The sequence below is a fragment of the Equus caballus genome, chromosome 26 (assembly GCF_041296265.1).
Source record: "Equus caballus isolate H_3958 breed thoroughbred chromosome 26, TB-T2T, whole genome shotgun sequence".
Taxonomy (NCBI): domain Eukaryota; kingdom Metazoa; phylum Chordata; class Mammalia; order Perissodactyla; family Equidae; genus Equus; species Equus caballus.
In genome coordinates, this window is record NC_091709.1 from 42,433,464 (window position 1) to 42,451,750 (window position 18,287).

At 40.1% G+C, this 18,287-nt stretch overlaps 1 protein-coding gene across 1 annotated transcript in view; it reads left to right on the plus strand.

The window, feature by feature from the left end:
* The window catches only part of SH3BGR (SH3 domain binding glutamate rich protein), a 49,552-nt gene that overhangs the window by 8,128 nt on the left and 23,137 nt on the right, over positions 1–18,287 (plus strand). The window contains exons 3-4 of the mRNA XM_005606156.4: positions 8,180–8,260; positions 17,830–17,904. Coding sequence (XP_005606213.2) covers positions 8,180–8,260; positions 17,830–17,904 — 156 coding nt within the window. The remainder of the gene's footprint in view (positions 1–8,179; positions 8,261–17,829; positions 17,905–18,287) is intronic.

Below are 18,287 nucleotides of genomic sequence, written 5' to 3' on the forward strand. Positions count from 1 at the left end.
GTTTCCAGGGCTGATGGATGAGAGTGCCACAAACTCGGTGGCTGTTGTGGGCTGAATGCTTGTCCATCCCCCACATTCGCGTGTTGAGGCCCTAACCCCCAGTGTGGTGGTATTTGGAGATGGGGTCTTTGGGAGGTGATGAAGGTTAGATGAGGTCATGAGGGTGGGGCCTTCATGATGAGATTAGTGCCCTTATAGGAAGAGGAAGAGAGAGAGATCCCTCTCTCTTTGCCATGTGAGCATGTAGCCAGAAGGTGACTGTCTGCAAGCCAGGAAGAGAACCCAACTATGCTGGCACCCTGGTCTCAGACTTCCAGCCTCCAGAACTGTGACAGAATACATTCCCAGTCAATGGTATTTCCCAGTCAATACCCAGTCAGTGGTGTTTTTTTATGGCAGCCCAAGCTGACTATGACCATGCCTTAAGATAACAGAAATGTATTCTCTCACAGTTCTGGAGGCTAAAACTTTGAAATCAAGGAGTCAGTAGGGTTGGTTTCTTCCGGAGGCTCTGAGAGAAAATCTGTTCCGTGCCTTTCTCCTAGCTTCTGGCGGTTGCCGACAATCTTTGACATTCCTTGGCTTCTAGATATATCACTCCCATCTCTGCCTCCATAGTCACATGGCGTTCTCCTTGTATGTCTCTCTGTGTCTTCCCGTGCCTTCTTATAAGGACAACAGTCATTGGAAGAGGGCCCACCCTTATCCAGTATGGTCTCCTCATAACTAATTACATCTGTAAATATCCCATTTCCAAATAAGGTCACTTTTTGAGGTTCTGGGTGGACATGAATCTGTGGGGACTCTATTCAACCCAGTACAGGGCTGCATGAGTTTACACGGCTGTGTTAGCATTCTTCAGAGGCTTAGCTCAAAGTCCCGTGGCTGTGGGAGTGTTTTCAAACAGTCTCAGTGTGGCCAGCACTTATTTAGAGGAATGTGTGGTTCAGTCCAACTCTCCTGTGGATTTAAGCTGCAGCTTCCCAGAGGTTAGAGAGGATTTCCTCTGTGAGGAAGTCCTCCCCTCCACCTCCCGCTGCAGCCCTCCCCACACCCTCCCCACCTCCCAACACCCCTACACCGTGACCCACGTTTCTGAGAATTGTGGCTCTGTTGGATAAAGAAAGGGAGAATAAAGTTTTTTGGTTGGTGTAGTGGTGGTGGGCAATTTTTATTTTAGTTTTTATAAAATATATTTTTTTAATAATTGAAAAGTTAATACACGTGCACACTGGAAAATTAAAATGGTTCAAATTTTACCTCCAGTGAAAATATTCTCCCTCCCATTTCAGACCCCTGTCACTCTGGTTCCTTCCCCTGAGGTGGGCTGGCATCAGGGGCCCCATGCTCCAGGGAGCTCTCTACCTGTTTTAATGCTCTGCTCTCCCTGTCTTGAAACACATAACAATTTTCAAAAAGGGACCCTGTGTTTCATTTTGCAGGGGGCCCTGCAAGTTTCGTAGCAGGTCCTGCTCTGACCAACCAATCTTGGCAATTTCTTGATTGACCTTCCAAAAATTTTCTGGGTATATTTACAACTGCGTATCACTTAAAAATGGGAGTGTACTGTACACACTTCGTTTTTTCACTTGGTAACTGTATCTCAGAGATCACTGCGTACCTGCACATAGTCGTTGAATGGCTATAAAATGTTCCATCGTTCCATCGTATGCAACATAATTTATTGGTGCGGTCCTCTGATGGGAAGCATTCAGGTTGTTTTCAGTCTTTTGCCGTTACAAACAATGCTGCAGGAAATCTCTGTATCCATACGGACTTTGTATCCAGTATGAGCATATATATCGAGGATAAATTCCTAGAAGATGTGCTGAGTTAATGCATATATGCATCTCATATTAGAAATATTGGCAAATCGCCCTGTACTACAGTGGTACCAATTTACGTCTCCACTAGGCTAGTTTGACAGTGGCTAGTTCCCTGAGTCTTCGCCTGTACGTTGCAAACTTTTGAATCTTTGCCAATCTATTGGATGAAAAATGTATTTTCGTGGCTTTGACTTGGATTTCTGTCTTTGTGAGTGAGGCTGAACACCTTTTCCTATGTTTCTAAGCTATCTGTGTTTTTTCTATGACTTGTATTTTCCTGTTGGGTTACAAGTAACGTTTATGGTTTGCCAGCGTCTTTACTTATGAAGGAAAGTGACCCTTTCACTACCATAGATATTGTAGATATTTCCCCATGTTTCTTATTTGTCTTTTGACTTTTTAAAGTGACATTTTTGGAATGCAGAACTTTAAAAGTTTTTCGTGTGGACAAATTTATTAATTTTTCTTCTTTATGGTTCCTGCATCCCACGTCTTGTTTAGAAAAGCTTTCTACACTCTAAAATTATCAAAAGAATCATGTCATGGTTTCTTCTAGTACTTCCCCAGTGAAAGCAGGATTTTAAATCTCTTCCTTTTGCTTATTTCAGCTGCCCTTTTTACTTAAGGGCAGCTACAGTAGAGACAATGTTGAAGTGTGCAAGTTTCAGTCTGTGCTGACGCCTGGGGTAAAGTTTCTGCAGTTATCTTCTGCTATAAAAATAAAGCCTCAAAGGCATTTCTTATCCAGTTTTGCTGTGATCTAGCAATTTTTAAATTTTAATTGTGGAGGAGAAGGAAAAGTTTTTTCAAGTGAAAAAAAAGACTTCTATTTTTAAGATATATTTTCCTATTATTACAAGTATGGATCTAATGAGATGAACATACAAATTATTTTATGTTTAGCTGTTTTTAATACCTTCAGTTCTGCCTTCAGAGAGGTATTGGTAGTTTACCTTACTAACAGCTTTGCTGCATTTGCTTTTCTGCAGTCTGTGGACACTCTTAACAAAAGTGCATTAGTGAGGCAGAGGGCGTTGTTTCCAGAAAGTGGCTAAAAATGATTATTTGTATTGTAGGTTCAGATTTTAAAAGGAGGCTCAAAGGTTCTGAAGGATCTGTTAAAATGGCGTCAATCCAGATTGAAATGTGCTTGAAATGTGAGCTGTAAGAATAACTCTATGATTTACAGTGAATCACTGGTCTCTGAGGATTCTTGAATGGTCACCCGTGTGCCATCCCTGATGATGGCCGCAGGGAGAGAGAACCGCAAGGAGAAGCAGTGGATTTCTCTGCACCAGGGCGGTGAGAGGACGGGACGTCAGCAGTTCTGAATACTGCCATGTCTCTGCCATTGTGAACTCCTGCTGCTCTCTGCAGAACAGATGAAGATGTTATCCCAAGGGCAGGGCAGGCAGCTGGTAGCTGGAGAAAGGAGACACCCGACAGGAAGCCAGGCACAGAGGAGGCCAGCTTACCCGCCTGGCAGAGGGTACTAACTGGAGGTGGCAGACGTGTCTGTTGATGCCAAGTTGCAGTCTGTGCCTCTCAGCCCAGGTAAGGGCTGGGGTGCCCACCTGAGCCTGAACACAACCAAAGGGGACCTTGACCATTCAGCAGAGAGGCCAGTACCCTCAGGGCAGCGAGGGAGGGCAGGATGTCCGCCCAGTTAGGGTAGGAGGAGGGCTCTCTCAACACATCGATGTTGCTGAACAAGCTATTTTATGTCATTGAAAATTTAATATGAAATATGCCATATAGGATAAAAATATATAGTTTAAAGAGGGATAATAAAATGAACAACCATGTGCACACCATCCAGTTTGAGAAGCATGATATCACCAGAAATTGAGACTTCCGCTGTGTGCTTCTCCCTGTCATGTCCACGTTCCTCGGCCCCGGAAGGAGCCGCCGTAGTGGATTTTGTGTTCACCATTCCCATTCGTCTCTTTCATCTCCCATGTGTAAATACCTAAACAGTACGTTTTGTTTTGCCTATTTTTGAGCTTTATATAACTGGATTTGTGCTACCTGTATTCTTTGACTTGCTTCTTTCACCAACATATTTTAAAGATACGTCCATGTTGATTGGTGGTGTTCATGGCTTGTTCATTTTCACTGCTCCAGAATGGACGCTGGTGTGTGTCTCAGTCTGTTTGGGCTGCTATAACCAAATACCATAGACTGGGTGGCTTATAAACAACAGAAATGTATTTCTCACAGTTCTGGAGCCTGGAAGTCCAAGATCAAGGCGTCAGCATGGTTGAGTTCTGGTGAGGGCCCTCTCCCTGCTTCATAGCTGGCACCTTCTCCCTGTGTCCTTATGTGATGGAAGGGTGAGGGAGCTCTCTGAGGCCTCTTTTATAAGGCATGAATCCCATTCATGAGGGCTCTACCCTCATGACCTAAACACCTCCCAAAGGCAACTTCCTAAGACCAACCATCTTTGGGAGATAGGATTTCAACACGTGAATTTTGGAGGGGACGCAAACATTCAGACCATAGCAGTGTCTGATTTTTGTCTGGTTTTTTGTCTGGTTTTTGGCTGTTACAAAGAGGCTGCTCAATGAATGCTCTCCGTGGGTCTCCCGGTGACATGCGAGTTTCTCTTGGTTCTGTAAGGAGGAGTGGAATAGCTAGGTCATAGCTGTCAGCATGTTTAGCTTTTTTTTTTTGAGGAAGATTAGCCCTGAGGTAACATCTGTGCCCATCTTCCTCTACTTTATGTGTGGGACGCCTGCCACAGCATGGCTTGATAAGTGGTGCATAGGTCCACACCCAGGATCCAAACCGGTGAACCCGGGCTGCTGAAGCCGAATGTGCGAACTTAACCACTGTGCCACCGGGTCAGCCCCTTCTCTTTTTTTGAGGTTATGCAAAACTACCGTATTTACAAAAATAGCACAAAATGAATTCAGCAGTAGATGCACATTGCACACTTCATTCATATCTTCGACAGCATAAGGTATTCAGTGCTGTGGAACTGAGTAAGAATACTAGCTTCAACGGCAGCTTTGAACACCCAGAGTCACATAAATTACACCAAGATGGGCGAATATTGCCCAAATAAAATTCTGCTGTTAGAACTGAAACACGTTCAAGGCCATTCAAGTTCAGGCACAGAGATACAAATATTTTGGAGCCCCATCTATTTGTTTGAAATATGTGACCTTTCTTCCAACTTAGGTCTTAAACTTCTGTTTTACAAACTCCAGAAGGAAAATACAGAAGAAATCAATAAAGAGATTAAAAGTTTCTTTAAATGAAGGTCTGTTGATGATTTATTTTCTAAATTTTTGTTTGTCTAAGAGACCTTTTCTGACAAATGTCTTTATCTGACTCTCATGTTTGAAAAATAGTCTCACTGGGTCTAGAATTCTGAGTTGATGGTTATTTTTTTTCTAAACACGTTGAAATTATCATTTTATTTTCTTCTGTCTTCTGTGTTGCCGTTGAGAAGCCAGCTGTCACTCTAACTGCCGCTCTTTTGTAGGGAAACTGTCTTTCTTCTTCCCCCTTTCCTCCCCACCTCGTCCAGTTGACTGTCTCCCTCCTTCCCCCCACCCCTGCTGCTTTTAATAATCTTTCTCTGGGATGTGTCTATGTTTAGAGGTTTTTTTTAATTTATCTGGTTTATGATTATTGTTTGGGCTTCCTTAGTCTAAGGATTGGCATCTTTCGACAAGTCTAGAAAATATTTGAGCATGGCTTTCCCCTGTTATCACTGTTAGCTTCTCCTAGAGCACCTGTAAGATGTTTCTGAGACCTTCTCATTCTGTTTTCCTGTAATAATATTTCTTCCACATTTTTCATCTCTTTTTTCTCTCTCTAGGTAATTTCTTTGATTGACTCTTCTAGTTAGCTGATTTTCTCTTCTGATGTGTCTGATTAGCTATTAATCCATCTATGTTAACTTTTACAATTCAGTTGTTACATTTTCATTTTGGGGAGTAGTTTTTGTTCTTTTCCAAATTTGCTTCATTGTTCTCTTTAGTTTGTTTATTTCTTGTGTTTTCAAGCTTCTCTTTCACTTATTTAGTAAGTTAAATATAGATATTTTATGTTTTCTTCCTGATAATTCAAATATCTGCTCCTAATTTCTGACTCTGCTTTTTGTTATTTCTGTTGGCATTCACTCATGGTATGTTTTTATTTCCTTATTTACTTTGTGATTTTTTGACTTTGAACTGATCATTTTTGAAAACTTTATTTCTGGATACTCTTTGAGGCCTGGAATTTGTTTCTGCTAGTTTCCTGGGAGCTATATAAAAACTAGAACCCTTTTAAATTAAGATTTCCTTTGAAGATGTTTTGGACAACACATGTCATGGGAATTTGGACCACAAAGTCTCATGAATTCTGGCTTGTGGTTATGAATTCTCAGAGGAGATTGTTTTCTCCTCCACTCAACACCAAAGTTGAACCAGGAAAGTTTTCTTCCATTCTATTCTGCATGGCAATATTATTCCTCATTTATATTTATATTGAGGGCAGAGCCTTCAACGGGGTTCTGGAGTGTGTGTGTGTGTCTGCATGTGTGTATATGTATGCATGCATGCAACTGTATATGCATGTGTGTATGTGTGTATGTGCATATGTGTGTGTGTATGTATGTGTGTGTGTGTGTGTTATAAAACTCCCAACCTTGAGGTGGCCCGGGGCTTTATCCACTTCCCCTTTTCCGTTTGCAGTATCAAAGTGGGAGACAAAGGTCTGGGTTTGTCAGAAACTCTCAGCATGGGTGGTACCCTTGGTGTGTGCTCACTCTCAGGATTCCTGATCTCACTTGCTGTCATCTTTCCTTTTGTACCAGCTCAGCAATGCATTTATACTTTTTCTTAATCTGGCTTAAAAGAAGTTCTTTTTTCAAGACAGTGTTTCAGGGCATCTAATCTGCCATGCTAACAGAAATGGAAGCTCAAAAACCATTCTATACTCATTATTTTCTATACCTATTTGTTAGCATTAAGTCAAAAATAATGACAAATTGTTCTTCACTCCTCTGAAATTCTGAAGAAGGTCTTTGAACTTAAGTTGAGGCAAAAGACAATTTACTCAACTGTAAGAAAATTCTTGACTTGGAAGATTCCAGTGTTGGCCAACTAGAAAAGTTGTTAGATCTTTGTCTATGGAATTTTTGGAAAATAGCATAAATTTACCTCCTTATATTTCACCTATTTACCAACACTGCCACTAATGTATTCTATCGTGTAATCTTTTAACAATGCCTAGTAAGTGTGTGCTCTGGGAATCGGTCAGAATTTCTGATACCAAGAGATCACTTACTCATGATGCCCTATTTCCTTTGGCTGAGCTTTGAGGCAACTTACAAAAATGAATTCAGTATTAAAGAATAAAATTAATCACTGAGAGAATCTGGACAACAGGTAGAAAAGAATAAAGCTGTGATTAAGATTAACACACAGGAATACCTAACATTTTCTTCTCAACATAGCTGGCCTGTGTTTGGTTTTACGCTTCTCAACACACAGTAAGAGCAGGGTAGGCAATAATGCAACTAAGTTGGTTTGAGAATTTTCCTGTTCAGGCCAGGCCAGACACACTGCTGTTCGAAGTGAGGGGTTTTTGCTACACTGTTGAAACAGTGTTTCAGCAGTGACAAAGATTGGCAGTAATTAAGTAGTCTGGGGGAATATGTTTATGTTTTAATGATAGAAAATGAAGCTCTTCTCAGCTATTGCCAACCACATGACTGAAGAGTTGGTTTAGGGCTGGACTCACCTGGGGAAGGAGGTCACTCTGGGTGGGGTCTGGGGTGTGGGGTGGAGCTTCATCAAGCTTCAGATTTCAATTTGCTACCAGGTTTCACATCACTCTACAGTTTTCCCCATTTTGCCAAAACAAGCACGGCTCTAAGCCCTCCACAATCTTGTGGCTCCTGGTGTCTGAAGATTCCTGAGATGAGTCTGGGCCCCTAGAAGCTGCTGTAACGACAGTAGAGAAATCCTGTGTTGTGTTAGTCTCAGCTGATCAGAGTCCAAATCCATAGGACCAAATTACAAGGAAACCAGCTAAAGATGTGAGACATCTGTAGAAGCCTTTTACTGAGCATATCTGAGTTTGTGTGTGTGTGTGTGCATGCACACACATGCATGCGCACACACATGCACATGTTTATTCTCACTGCACTGTAATAGGCACAATGAAAGTGTGTAAAAATGTGAATTTCACGGTTAGATTTTTTATTTTGGGGTTGGTCATCTTTGACAAAGCAAACTGGGATCACCTTTTGAGTTAGCTCCTAACTTAAGTAAATAAATAAAAATTAGTAAATAAAAAAGATCAGCTTGGGTAAATACACTGGCTCACAATTGATTCTTTTTCTTTGCTTCCAGGATTTTGACTCTTTCTTCTCTGCAAAAGAAGAGAATATTATTTATTCATTCCTTGGTCTGGCTCCCCCTCCGGGCTCTAAGGTAAACTGGAACACGCCATTGGGCCCAATACAGGTCATAATAAGTGAAGATAGAAGTCAGCATCCAAGACTGTTTAATAAATGGTCATATTTAAGTTAACATGGCTTTAATACACTCCTTACTCTGAGGAAGTCTTATACATAGCAAAAATATAAGGTTTTTACTAAAACATGTTCCTAAACTATGCTTTTCATATTTTTCCCCTGTTTACACCTTGTGATAGTAAATTTTCCAGTATCTAAGTTAAGAAATATCATTGCATTCAGTAATCTAAGTGGATTCATTAAATTTATAAAAATGAGTTCTCAGGTTGTGTTTATGAAATTGTTTTGTTTTGATTTGACTTCTTGTATAGCTTATGTTAGTTAATTTTATAATGATATATACCCCTATATTAATTATTTCTATTTAAAATGAATTGAATTTTGCTTTTTTAGTCTGATAAAGAGGGAAAAAGAAAGATCCAGACATAAGAACAAGATAAATTTCACCAGGGTTTTTCCTTTGGTGTTGTTTCATCTTTGCTTATGTATAATCATGTTAATTAAATAGAGAATTATGCCAATAAAGCTAATATCATGACTTTGAATGTCTCATGGCTTCAGCATAGCCATAGCACTGCTCCGGATTCTATCTTAGGTGCAGTGGGGACATTGTAAGGATTTTAAGCAGAGGAATGACGTGATCTTATTTCCTTCTTTAAAACTCATTTTGGGGGCCAGCCCCGTGGCCGAGTGGTTAAGTTCTTGCACTCTGCTGCGGCAGCCCAGAGTTTTGCTGGTTCAGATCCTGGGAGAGGACATGGCACCACTTGTCAGGCCATGCTGAGGTGGCATCCCATGTGCCACAACTAGAAGGACTCACAACTAAAATATACAGCTATGTACTGGGGGGAGTTGGGGAAAAAACACACCTTATTTTGGCTGCTGTGGGCTGAATGATTACAGAGCTGCAAACTCTGAAAGTAATACACTTGAGACGGTGACTTGAACTAGGGCAGTGGGGCTAGAACCATGCAGAAGCCGAGGATTTTAGGGTCTATTTTGGAGGAAGAATTGATAAGACTTGCTGATGGACTGAACCTGGGAGTGGGGATGGAATGAATGGTTACTCCTAGCCATTGGGTGTAGACGTCCATTCCATGAAGGATCGTACATACAGGGGGTGTTAAGTTTGAACAACACGTCTAAGTGAAGAAGTGAGGTAGGCAGCTGCAGACTGATCTGCATCTCATTGAGGTCTGGTTGAAAATGCACTTGTGGAAGCCAGGAGCACGTGGATGGAGTCAAAGTCGTGGGGTATGGTGAGGTTACACAATGAGAGAGGGTCGTGCTGGGGGCTTCTCCAAGCTTAGAGCTGGTTAGGGGATGAGGAGAAGCCAGCCGGGGAGGCTAAGATGGAGAGTCTCTGAGGCAGGAGGGGACCAGGAGCGTGTGGTGTGAAAGCTGCCTCAGAGGGGTATTTTTCACAGAAGAGGGTGAGGTTCGTTGTGTCCAACACTGTTGAGAGATTGTGTCAGGTGAGAATAAAAGAGTGACCTGTGGCTTGGACAACGTGGAGGTCATTGGTGGCCATGACAAATAGTTTCTGAGGAGGGGTGGAGCCAGAAGCCAGGCAGGAGAGGTCGAAGGAAAACTGGTGGTGAGAAGCAAGGCTTATGTAGAGTCAGTTATCTCTGGGGAATTTCCCCAAGAAGAGGTGTCAGGCGTCCTAAAAGTGCTTACTCATTCCCCGCCCCTGGAGAGGGGGCAGAGCCCCTGCACTCCCTCCTTGCTGCCAGTTCCCAGCTTTCTTGCTCCTCCCCACCCTCTAGACAATTCTCCCCTCTCTTCTGAATCCAAGTTCTCTCTCAGTAGACATCTCCCACATTCCTACTACTTCTCAATCCCCGCTTCCCAGACCCTAGACCAGCGGATGGTGGGAGGGTGGAGTCTAGTTTTACAACTATAGACTCAGCAGGGGTTTTCAGAACAAATGGGATTTTTCTATCCCTGGTCAACAATAATCTGGCAAAGCTTTGAAATGAGAGTTTTCCTTTAATCTTTCATGGGTCAGATTCTTAGAGCTACCCTCTCCAGCAAGGGTCACAATAAACAGAATGGAGAGAGGGGGAGTAGAAAAATTCACGGCAAATCCCAGGAATCGTCTTTTCTTCATTTCCTTCCTTGGCAATGTTCTTTATTATTTTTTAATTCCTTTTCTTGTAACATTATGATTTTTTTTCGTGTGGCTGTAGTCTCCATAATGATCATTTAAAATTGTGTCTAATACTCTATTAAATTGATGTATCCTAATTGACTTGTCATTCCTTTATTTTTTATTTTTACTTATTATTGTATCATAAACTTGTTTATGCTGTTACAGTCTCATAAGGGCCACTTAAATAGTTTGTATAATATTCTATCAAATTGGCGTGTCATAAGTTTTACTGTATTTTTGAACATTTGTTGCTGACGGTTTTTTTTTATTGTATATAACTCTGCAGTGAGTGTTGCCACGAAATAGCATTCTTTCTTTTGGAATATTTCCTTAAGATGCATCTCCAGTAGCGTTTTTAGTAAAATAAAAGTGCATGAGTATTTTTATGAGATTGAAATGTGCCACTAAATTTCTCTTTGGTGAGATCATAACATTTATCCTGCCGCACCGTGGCTGACCAGCCTTCCTGAACCAGCAATGAGCATGTTTAATCTCCTTGATTTTAGCACCATCAGATTCTATTTTAAAATTTTGTTTCTGACTTTCTTGTGCTATGAAGAGAGACTGTGGTGTGAGGAATGTCTATCTTAAGTGCATCTTTGTAACCCAATGTGTACTTTCATTTATCTATGAAAAGACAGTTTTTTGAATACTAAGTTAATACGTACATACTATTGTAAAGGTCGAATAGTCCTACAAGGATTATTACAAAAAGCGGTAGGCCCTGCCTTAACCGTGAACGTTGAACCTTTCTTTTCCAGTTTTTTTTGGGTGCAGAATTCCAGGTTGGATGTTATTTTGCCTTGGAACCAGGAAGGTGCTACTCTGAGTTCTTTCTGGCTTCCAGAGTTGCTGTTGAGAGAATTGATGTCAATCTGTCTCCTGATCCTTTGTTTGTGCCTGTTTTTGGTTTGCTCATTTCTGGGAGATTTTAGGATCCTATCTTTTGTTTTGAAGTTGTATGATGAGGTGTTTGGGGTAGGTCTTTTCTTCATTATTTGTGCTGGGCACTTGCTGGGCCCTTTTAATCTGGAAAGTCATGTCCTTCAGTTCTGCAAAGTGTTGGGGGTACTATTTCTGTGGTCATTCGTTTTTCATTAGTTTCTGTTTTCTTTTCTTTGTTTGTTTTGGAATTTCTCTTATTTGAATGTTGGACCTCCTAGACTAATTCTCCAATTTTCTTATCTCTTCTCTCTCATTTTCCATGTTTTTGTCTTTTTTTTTTTACTTTCTGGGATATTTAGTTAAATTCCTATTTTATCTTCCCTCCACAAGCAATACATGTGTTGTTTTGTATTTTTAACGCCTAATTGGTATCCTGTTTTTTAGAATGTTCTGCAACTTGCTTTTTAACAAACAGCGTTATGTTTTGCGATGTATCCATACTCATATGTGTAAATCTATTTCAGCCTCTGCTGTGTGTCATCTTATCTCATTAAAAAAATGTGTACTCAGTTTTTAGATTGCGCCCTGATTTGGGCTTAGGTGCTGTCATATTGCGTGACATACTCTTTAACTAAGTGGAAGAACGGGATGGCCGTGGAATTATAAAACGTGGCCCAGAGACCTAAGAGGTCTACCCGTCCAGAGTCTTCTCTTCCCAGAGGAGGAACTTGAAGCCCAAGGGGTTTACTCGATTTGCACAAAGATACTCCACTAATGAGCGGCACAGTCTGTGCTAGAACCTTCGTGTTGTCAACATTGCTTGGGTTTATGGGTGTTTACACGTCTGTACATGGAGAAAGTCCTTCAAGTATCCTTTGGGAAGACACTTGATGATTTATGGAAATGATATTATTTGTCACAGTGTCGTTTTCTAGTAAACAACATTGTGGCGACGTGTCAGCAAGGAAATTAATCTTGCTCAAGCTAAAAATAGACACTCTTGACAATTACGTAGAAATGTATGCTTATAAAATGGTATTAAGCATCATGAGCAGTATTACTGGTGTTAGACAATTTTTCTTGTCTTAGGCAGGCAATATCGAGCCAGTTTTCCCAAGAGGGCTTTGTGAGTAAGCGGTGGCTCCATAATGTCAACCTTAGTTCTTTAAAAGTGTCTGGTTGTGTCTGAGTAAATGAGCCTCTTTCTTAATACCACACTCCAGGCAAGGCCTTGGTTACATAACCAGTTCCAATTATGCCCTGGTAACAAGAAACATGGATTCTTATTGAACCTAGGCAAATGACGATACTGCCATGGCATGTAAAAAGATTTGAGAAGAATTTTCAAACTCTGGAGGGGTTCGGCAGAGAGATCATTTACAAATGTTTCATTTCAGCGTGCAAAAGCAGAGTCTACTACATGGTCATGATTTATAAAAAGCTTAAGAGGAAAGACAGAGGGCTTCTTTCTATATCCAGAAAATAGGACATTAAAATAACATCAACAATATTCCAAGCAAAAATGACAATTACCCCTCATCGATTCATTCAGTCCTATGTAGTTAATTCCTGTTCCATTGGATCTGGGGTTAGCAGTCTGATGAACCCAGCTACTTCTCAACTAGAGTTCTGGAATCCTGGCTCAGTCCACTGGTATAGTCTCAAAGTTCTTTAAGTGATGCCATCAGAAGCCTAGACCCAAAAGCACCCGGCATATAATCCTTTTCTTTGGGGCTCTGGGTCCTTCTATGTGGAAGATGAAGCATTCTGGCCTGTAGCTGGTTGCAAAAGCTTTCAGGAAAGTGTCAAAGTAAAACAAGCTAAGAAAAATATCTGTGGATGACAAAAGACCTAAAGTGACTGTGATTAATCTTTTACCAATAATTTTCAAAGGTGAAAGAATTGATGAGAATTATACCCAGAATAATGCACCTGACAGGAAAATTTGGTTGTTGCCGTGGCATCCAAAAGATAATAATAAAGTCAATCCAAGAAAGTTTTAGACAAAATATCTATAAATGTAATCACTAAGCCTATTTTTAAAGAAGACAGCAAACATTATATTTTTTTTATAAAATGGATGAACAGGGGAAAAAAATCTTGATATAATAATCACCCATAATATGCCATGAATATACTAAGCATGTGTACCATGCAATATACCACAAATGCCAAGCATCTTCTTACCATATATGGTAGGACTATATCAAGAATAATCAAGTAAATGAGATTCAGGACGTCTGAAGTAGATCCTAGATATCTGTATATTAGTAAAATGATACGAGAGGTGATAAGAATCTCTGACTGAAAACTGCTGTCCTAGAACGTGCTAGATTGAAATTAATGAAGCAAAGATTTGACCAAGTTAACATTTAAAGATGTAACTGAAGCTATGATTGCTGACCTATACCATTGTCGTTAAATATCAGGCAAAGAAACGCTAGAATCAGTGTCTTTTATACATTATTTTAGTCAGGGGAATATTATTAAGATACCAGTGGGAAATATCCTATTATACATGTAATTGGATTTTCCCCTAACTGGTAGCGATAAGTACAGTGGTGACAATGTCAAAGCCTTGCATTTACAGGACGCTGTTGGGGTGTGACTGACTATTCAGGGTCAGAGTTTGAACATCCCGGTGAGCGCTGTCCCCATGGCGGCCGCCTCAGGACGCTCTAACATTCCTAACAGCAAGACTGACGTTGCTCAAAAGAGGCTTCAGATCCCTCTGTTGAAGCCATGGTGGCGTCCTCAGTGGAAGATGGATCTGCTCTTACGCATCCGAGTCTGAGGAACGAGGTGCAGATGATACATCCGAGTAACACAACTTTGGGCCCCAAATGACGTGTGATTAAAAGCTTTGATATTCCTTTTCTGGTGTGATTAGTGAATTCCTGTTGAAAGCAATTTTGAGTGATGGCAAAAATATTTCAATAAGGGCAGCGTTTCCCTGTAACCTGGAGGAGGAAGAGCGCACTGAATACAGGATTCTGGTGCCTTCCAATGAGGGAGCACAAAGGGAAGAAGCAGAGGGAGATTTGGAGAAACATTTGATGAGAACCGTGAAGGACGTGAATTTGGGGCGGAAACAGACATTCTGGAATTTCCTACTTTAAAACTGCAAGATGAGCAAGAGAGAGAATGGACACTGTGGAGGCCCGCATTGTGGGTCAGGAAGATCCACAGGGGACAAACATCAAACACAAAGTAAAACACAGAGAAATGGAAATCACGAGGGAAAGCCAAGAATCTGGACGTCAGATACAGGAGACCTAATATGTGAGTAATAGGAGTTCTAGAAAGAACAAAGACCAGATCGGAGAGAACTAGTCATTAAGGAGACACCGGAGGGCCTTCAGGTGAAGATGCTGCTGCAGCCTCCCGCTCTGGCCCCTGGTCTTGCGGCTGCGCAGGAAAACCAGAGAGGATGCTGTGGGAGGACCAGACACTATGGAAGAATCTCTGAAAGCTGGAACACCAAAGGCGTTGGTTTGAAGAAGGAAACCAAGGCCCTGCCACCTGCAGAAGGTGGGAGTGGTTTAAGGGCCCTCCATGCCCCCAGGTGGCACATTCCGCTGCAGAGGGGGCCCTGGGCATTGATTTGGAGCCGCCTGGCAAATGGAACCCTCTCACTCCACCTCCGTGCTGCCCTGAGTCCAGGCAGCGGTCAGCGGTCAGCAGAGGCGCCTGTCCCTGGGCAGAGCAGTGAGTGTGAGCTGGGTGGGGAGGCAGGGCTATTGTGAATAATGCTGCTATGAACGTGGGTGTGCAAATCATTCTCATCTTTTAAGTGTTAACTCCCTCTTGAATCTTCTTGCTTTGGTTTATTCTCCTCTTGTTTTTCCTTTTCTTGTGTTTTCTTTTTTTAATTTTTATTTAAAAAAATTTAGTCCAGAGTTTATAGTCATTTTCTGTTGGAGGGTGATTTCAATAGAAGATTACTTGGCTATGCTGGAATTGGATTTGTCAGTGAAATCAGATTTTAGCAAAGATTGAGCCATATGTTATTTATAAGAGCACAAAAAAATTTGAAAATTATCTTTATTTTTGTATCATGTAATTGTATGCCTAGAAATCTCTAGAAACCCCAATAAAATTCATTAGAATTAATAAGATAGTTTATTAAATTTCTGGATAAAAGAAAAATATAGAAAAATTAGTAACTTTCATTTATATCACCAATAACAAGTGGGAAGTTAAAATGTAAAAAAAATCTCACTCACAATAGTGATAAAAATCTACGAAATGTTTACAAGTAAATTTATCAAGACACATATTTGGCTTCATATTATGAAGAACCTAACTTAATTTTATTCTGAAGGATGCCAGTAAATACTAAAGTCATAGACCAATGATGTTCCTGGATAGGATGATTTAACAGTAAGAAGTGAACATTTTCTAAACAGATAGATTTAGTGCTATTTCAATCAAAAGTCTATTTAAAAATTTTTGACACTAGAAAAAAATGATCTTGAAATTTATTGGAATAATAAATGTCTGAGAAGAGCCAAGAAAATTTTGAAGAAGACTTTGTGTAGCAAGTTGCATTTCTGAATATTAAAATTCATGTTAAAAGAGATACATGCCAATATACAAGCAGTATATTGGCATGAGAACTGATAAATACATCCACGGATATGTTTATATATTGATGTATAAAGTAGTGTATTAACAGATCCAATTATATATAGAACTTAGTAAATGAGAAAAATGACATCTTAATTCAGTTGGAAAATGAGAGTTTATAAATAGTTCAGGCATAATTTGCCATCTATTTGAAAGGGAAGAGAGATGTACTTTACATTATATGCTAAATTAAGTTCCAGAGGCATTAGAGCTCTAGCTGTTAATAACGAATATAAAATAATAGAACCACATTTCAGAGAATTCAAGTTAGATAAATTTATTTGTATAAAAGGCTAAAAACTGAAAAGAAATATAAAAAAATTTGTAAAAAATGATAGACTGGAAAAAATTTATAATCTGACAAAGGGCTCATATTTCTATTATATAAAGAACCTCTGAAAATTTATAATAATAAAATATTGATAATAAAAGACAAACAACTCAAGTAAAAATGGGCAAAACACATGAAGGCAATTATCTGAACAAGAAATGTAAGTGGCTAAAACTCATGAAAAACATGCTCTTTCTTTTCAGTAATTAGGAAAATGTAAATGAAAACAGAAAGAAAATTACATTTTCTCCCCAACAGATTGACAAAGATTGAAAAGCAATCATCATCATTTGCGATGAGGATAAAGGAAAAGAGGACATTCACATATTACTATGGGAATATGAATCGCCATGATTTCTTTTTTTTGGAAAGAAATATAGTTAAAAAACCCCACGGGGGCCGGCCCGGTGGCGCAGCGGTTAAGTGTGCATGTTCTGCCTCGGCGGCCCGGGGTTCACCGGTTCGGATCCGGGTGCGGACATGGCACTGCTTGTCAAGCCAGGCTGTGGCAGGCGTCCCACATATAAAGTAGAGGAAAATGGGCACGGATGTTAGCTCAGGACCAGTCTTCCTCAGCAAAAAGAGGAGGATTGGCAGCAGATGTTAGCTCAGGGCTAATCTTCCTCAAAAAAACTCCCCCAAACCAAAAAACCCCCACCATTTTATTTAGTTTAGCAGAGTGTTGTTTGTAAAGGCATAAACGTGTAAACTTTCTGAACAACCATCAACTGGGAAATATTTGAATAAATTATTATATTTTTAATATTAAGCAATTTTAAAAAGAATGTGGTAGAACCATACGAATTAACCTGGACAAATGTCCATGATATAATAAGCTAAAAAAATCAAATTGTTCATAGTATGGTCCCATTTCTGTTTTAAAAAACACAAAAATAGAACAAAAATTAGAACCAACCCCCCCAAAATAGCCTCTATGAATGCATTAGGATAGAGTTAGGTACGTATCAGATTTTTAATGTTGATTATCAAAGGAGCATGGGACTGGAGGGTGTGTATATGGGTTAATTTGTTCCCATGATTCTGAAGTGCCTTTTTAATAAAAACAACCTATTTTTCCAGTTTTGTTGAGATATAATTGACATTTAGCATTGTATTAGTGTAAAGGGTATAACATAATGATTTGATATATGTATATACTGTGAAATGATTGCCACAAGAAGTTTAGTTACATCACCTCACATAGTTACAATTTTGTGTGTGTGTGTTGAGAAAAATAATCTAATATTGTAAAAGACTTGGAACCACTGGGTAAGGGAAAAAAAGCATAAAGTAGGAGGTCTGGACCTAGCCCTGCCTCTAACTTGCAGTGTGACCTTTGCTGCCTTTATGTTCTTGTCACTAGCTTGTGAGTGGTAGCGAGTGTCCTACTTACTTAGATTACAGTGTTGCTGTGAAGCTAAGATGAGGAATGAAGACAAACATAATTTGAATAGTTCAAAGATGTTGACATTCAAGCTGTTATTCTCAAGAAAATTCTCAAACATTCTCAATTTATATGATGCAGGTGAAAAAATCACCCGAGGAAGCATCTTCCCTTCCCAATGGCGACGTAGTGGGAGAGGCGCAGGGCACCACAGAGGTAAGAGTTTGTATGTCGAACCATCTTCCCCCAGACCAGGTTTCTCAGAAGGTCTACTTGGTTCTCATCTTTCTATATCTATTTGTCTGCCTGTTGGTCTACCTTTTCTATCTATCTATCTATCTATCTATCTATCTATCTATCTATCTATCATTCATCCATCCATCATCCATCCATCCATCCATCCGTCCATCATCCACCCATCATCCATCCATCATCCGTCCATCATTCATCCATCATTCATCCATCCATCCAACCATCTTTTTTAAACTCTAAAATTATAAAGCCTCTCTCCAAAAGCAATAGAAAACAAACACTACCTAAATATTGAATCTTTTGGAGTTCATAAGCCTTAAATGGGTGAGTTGAAACTCCTGATTAGG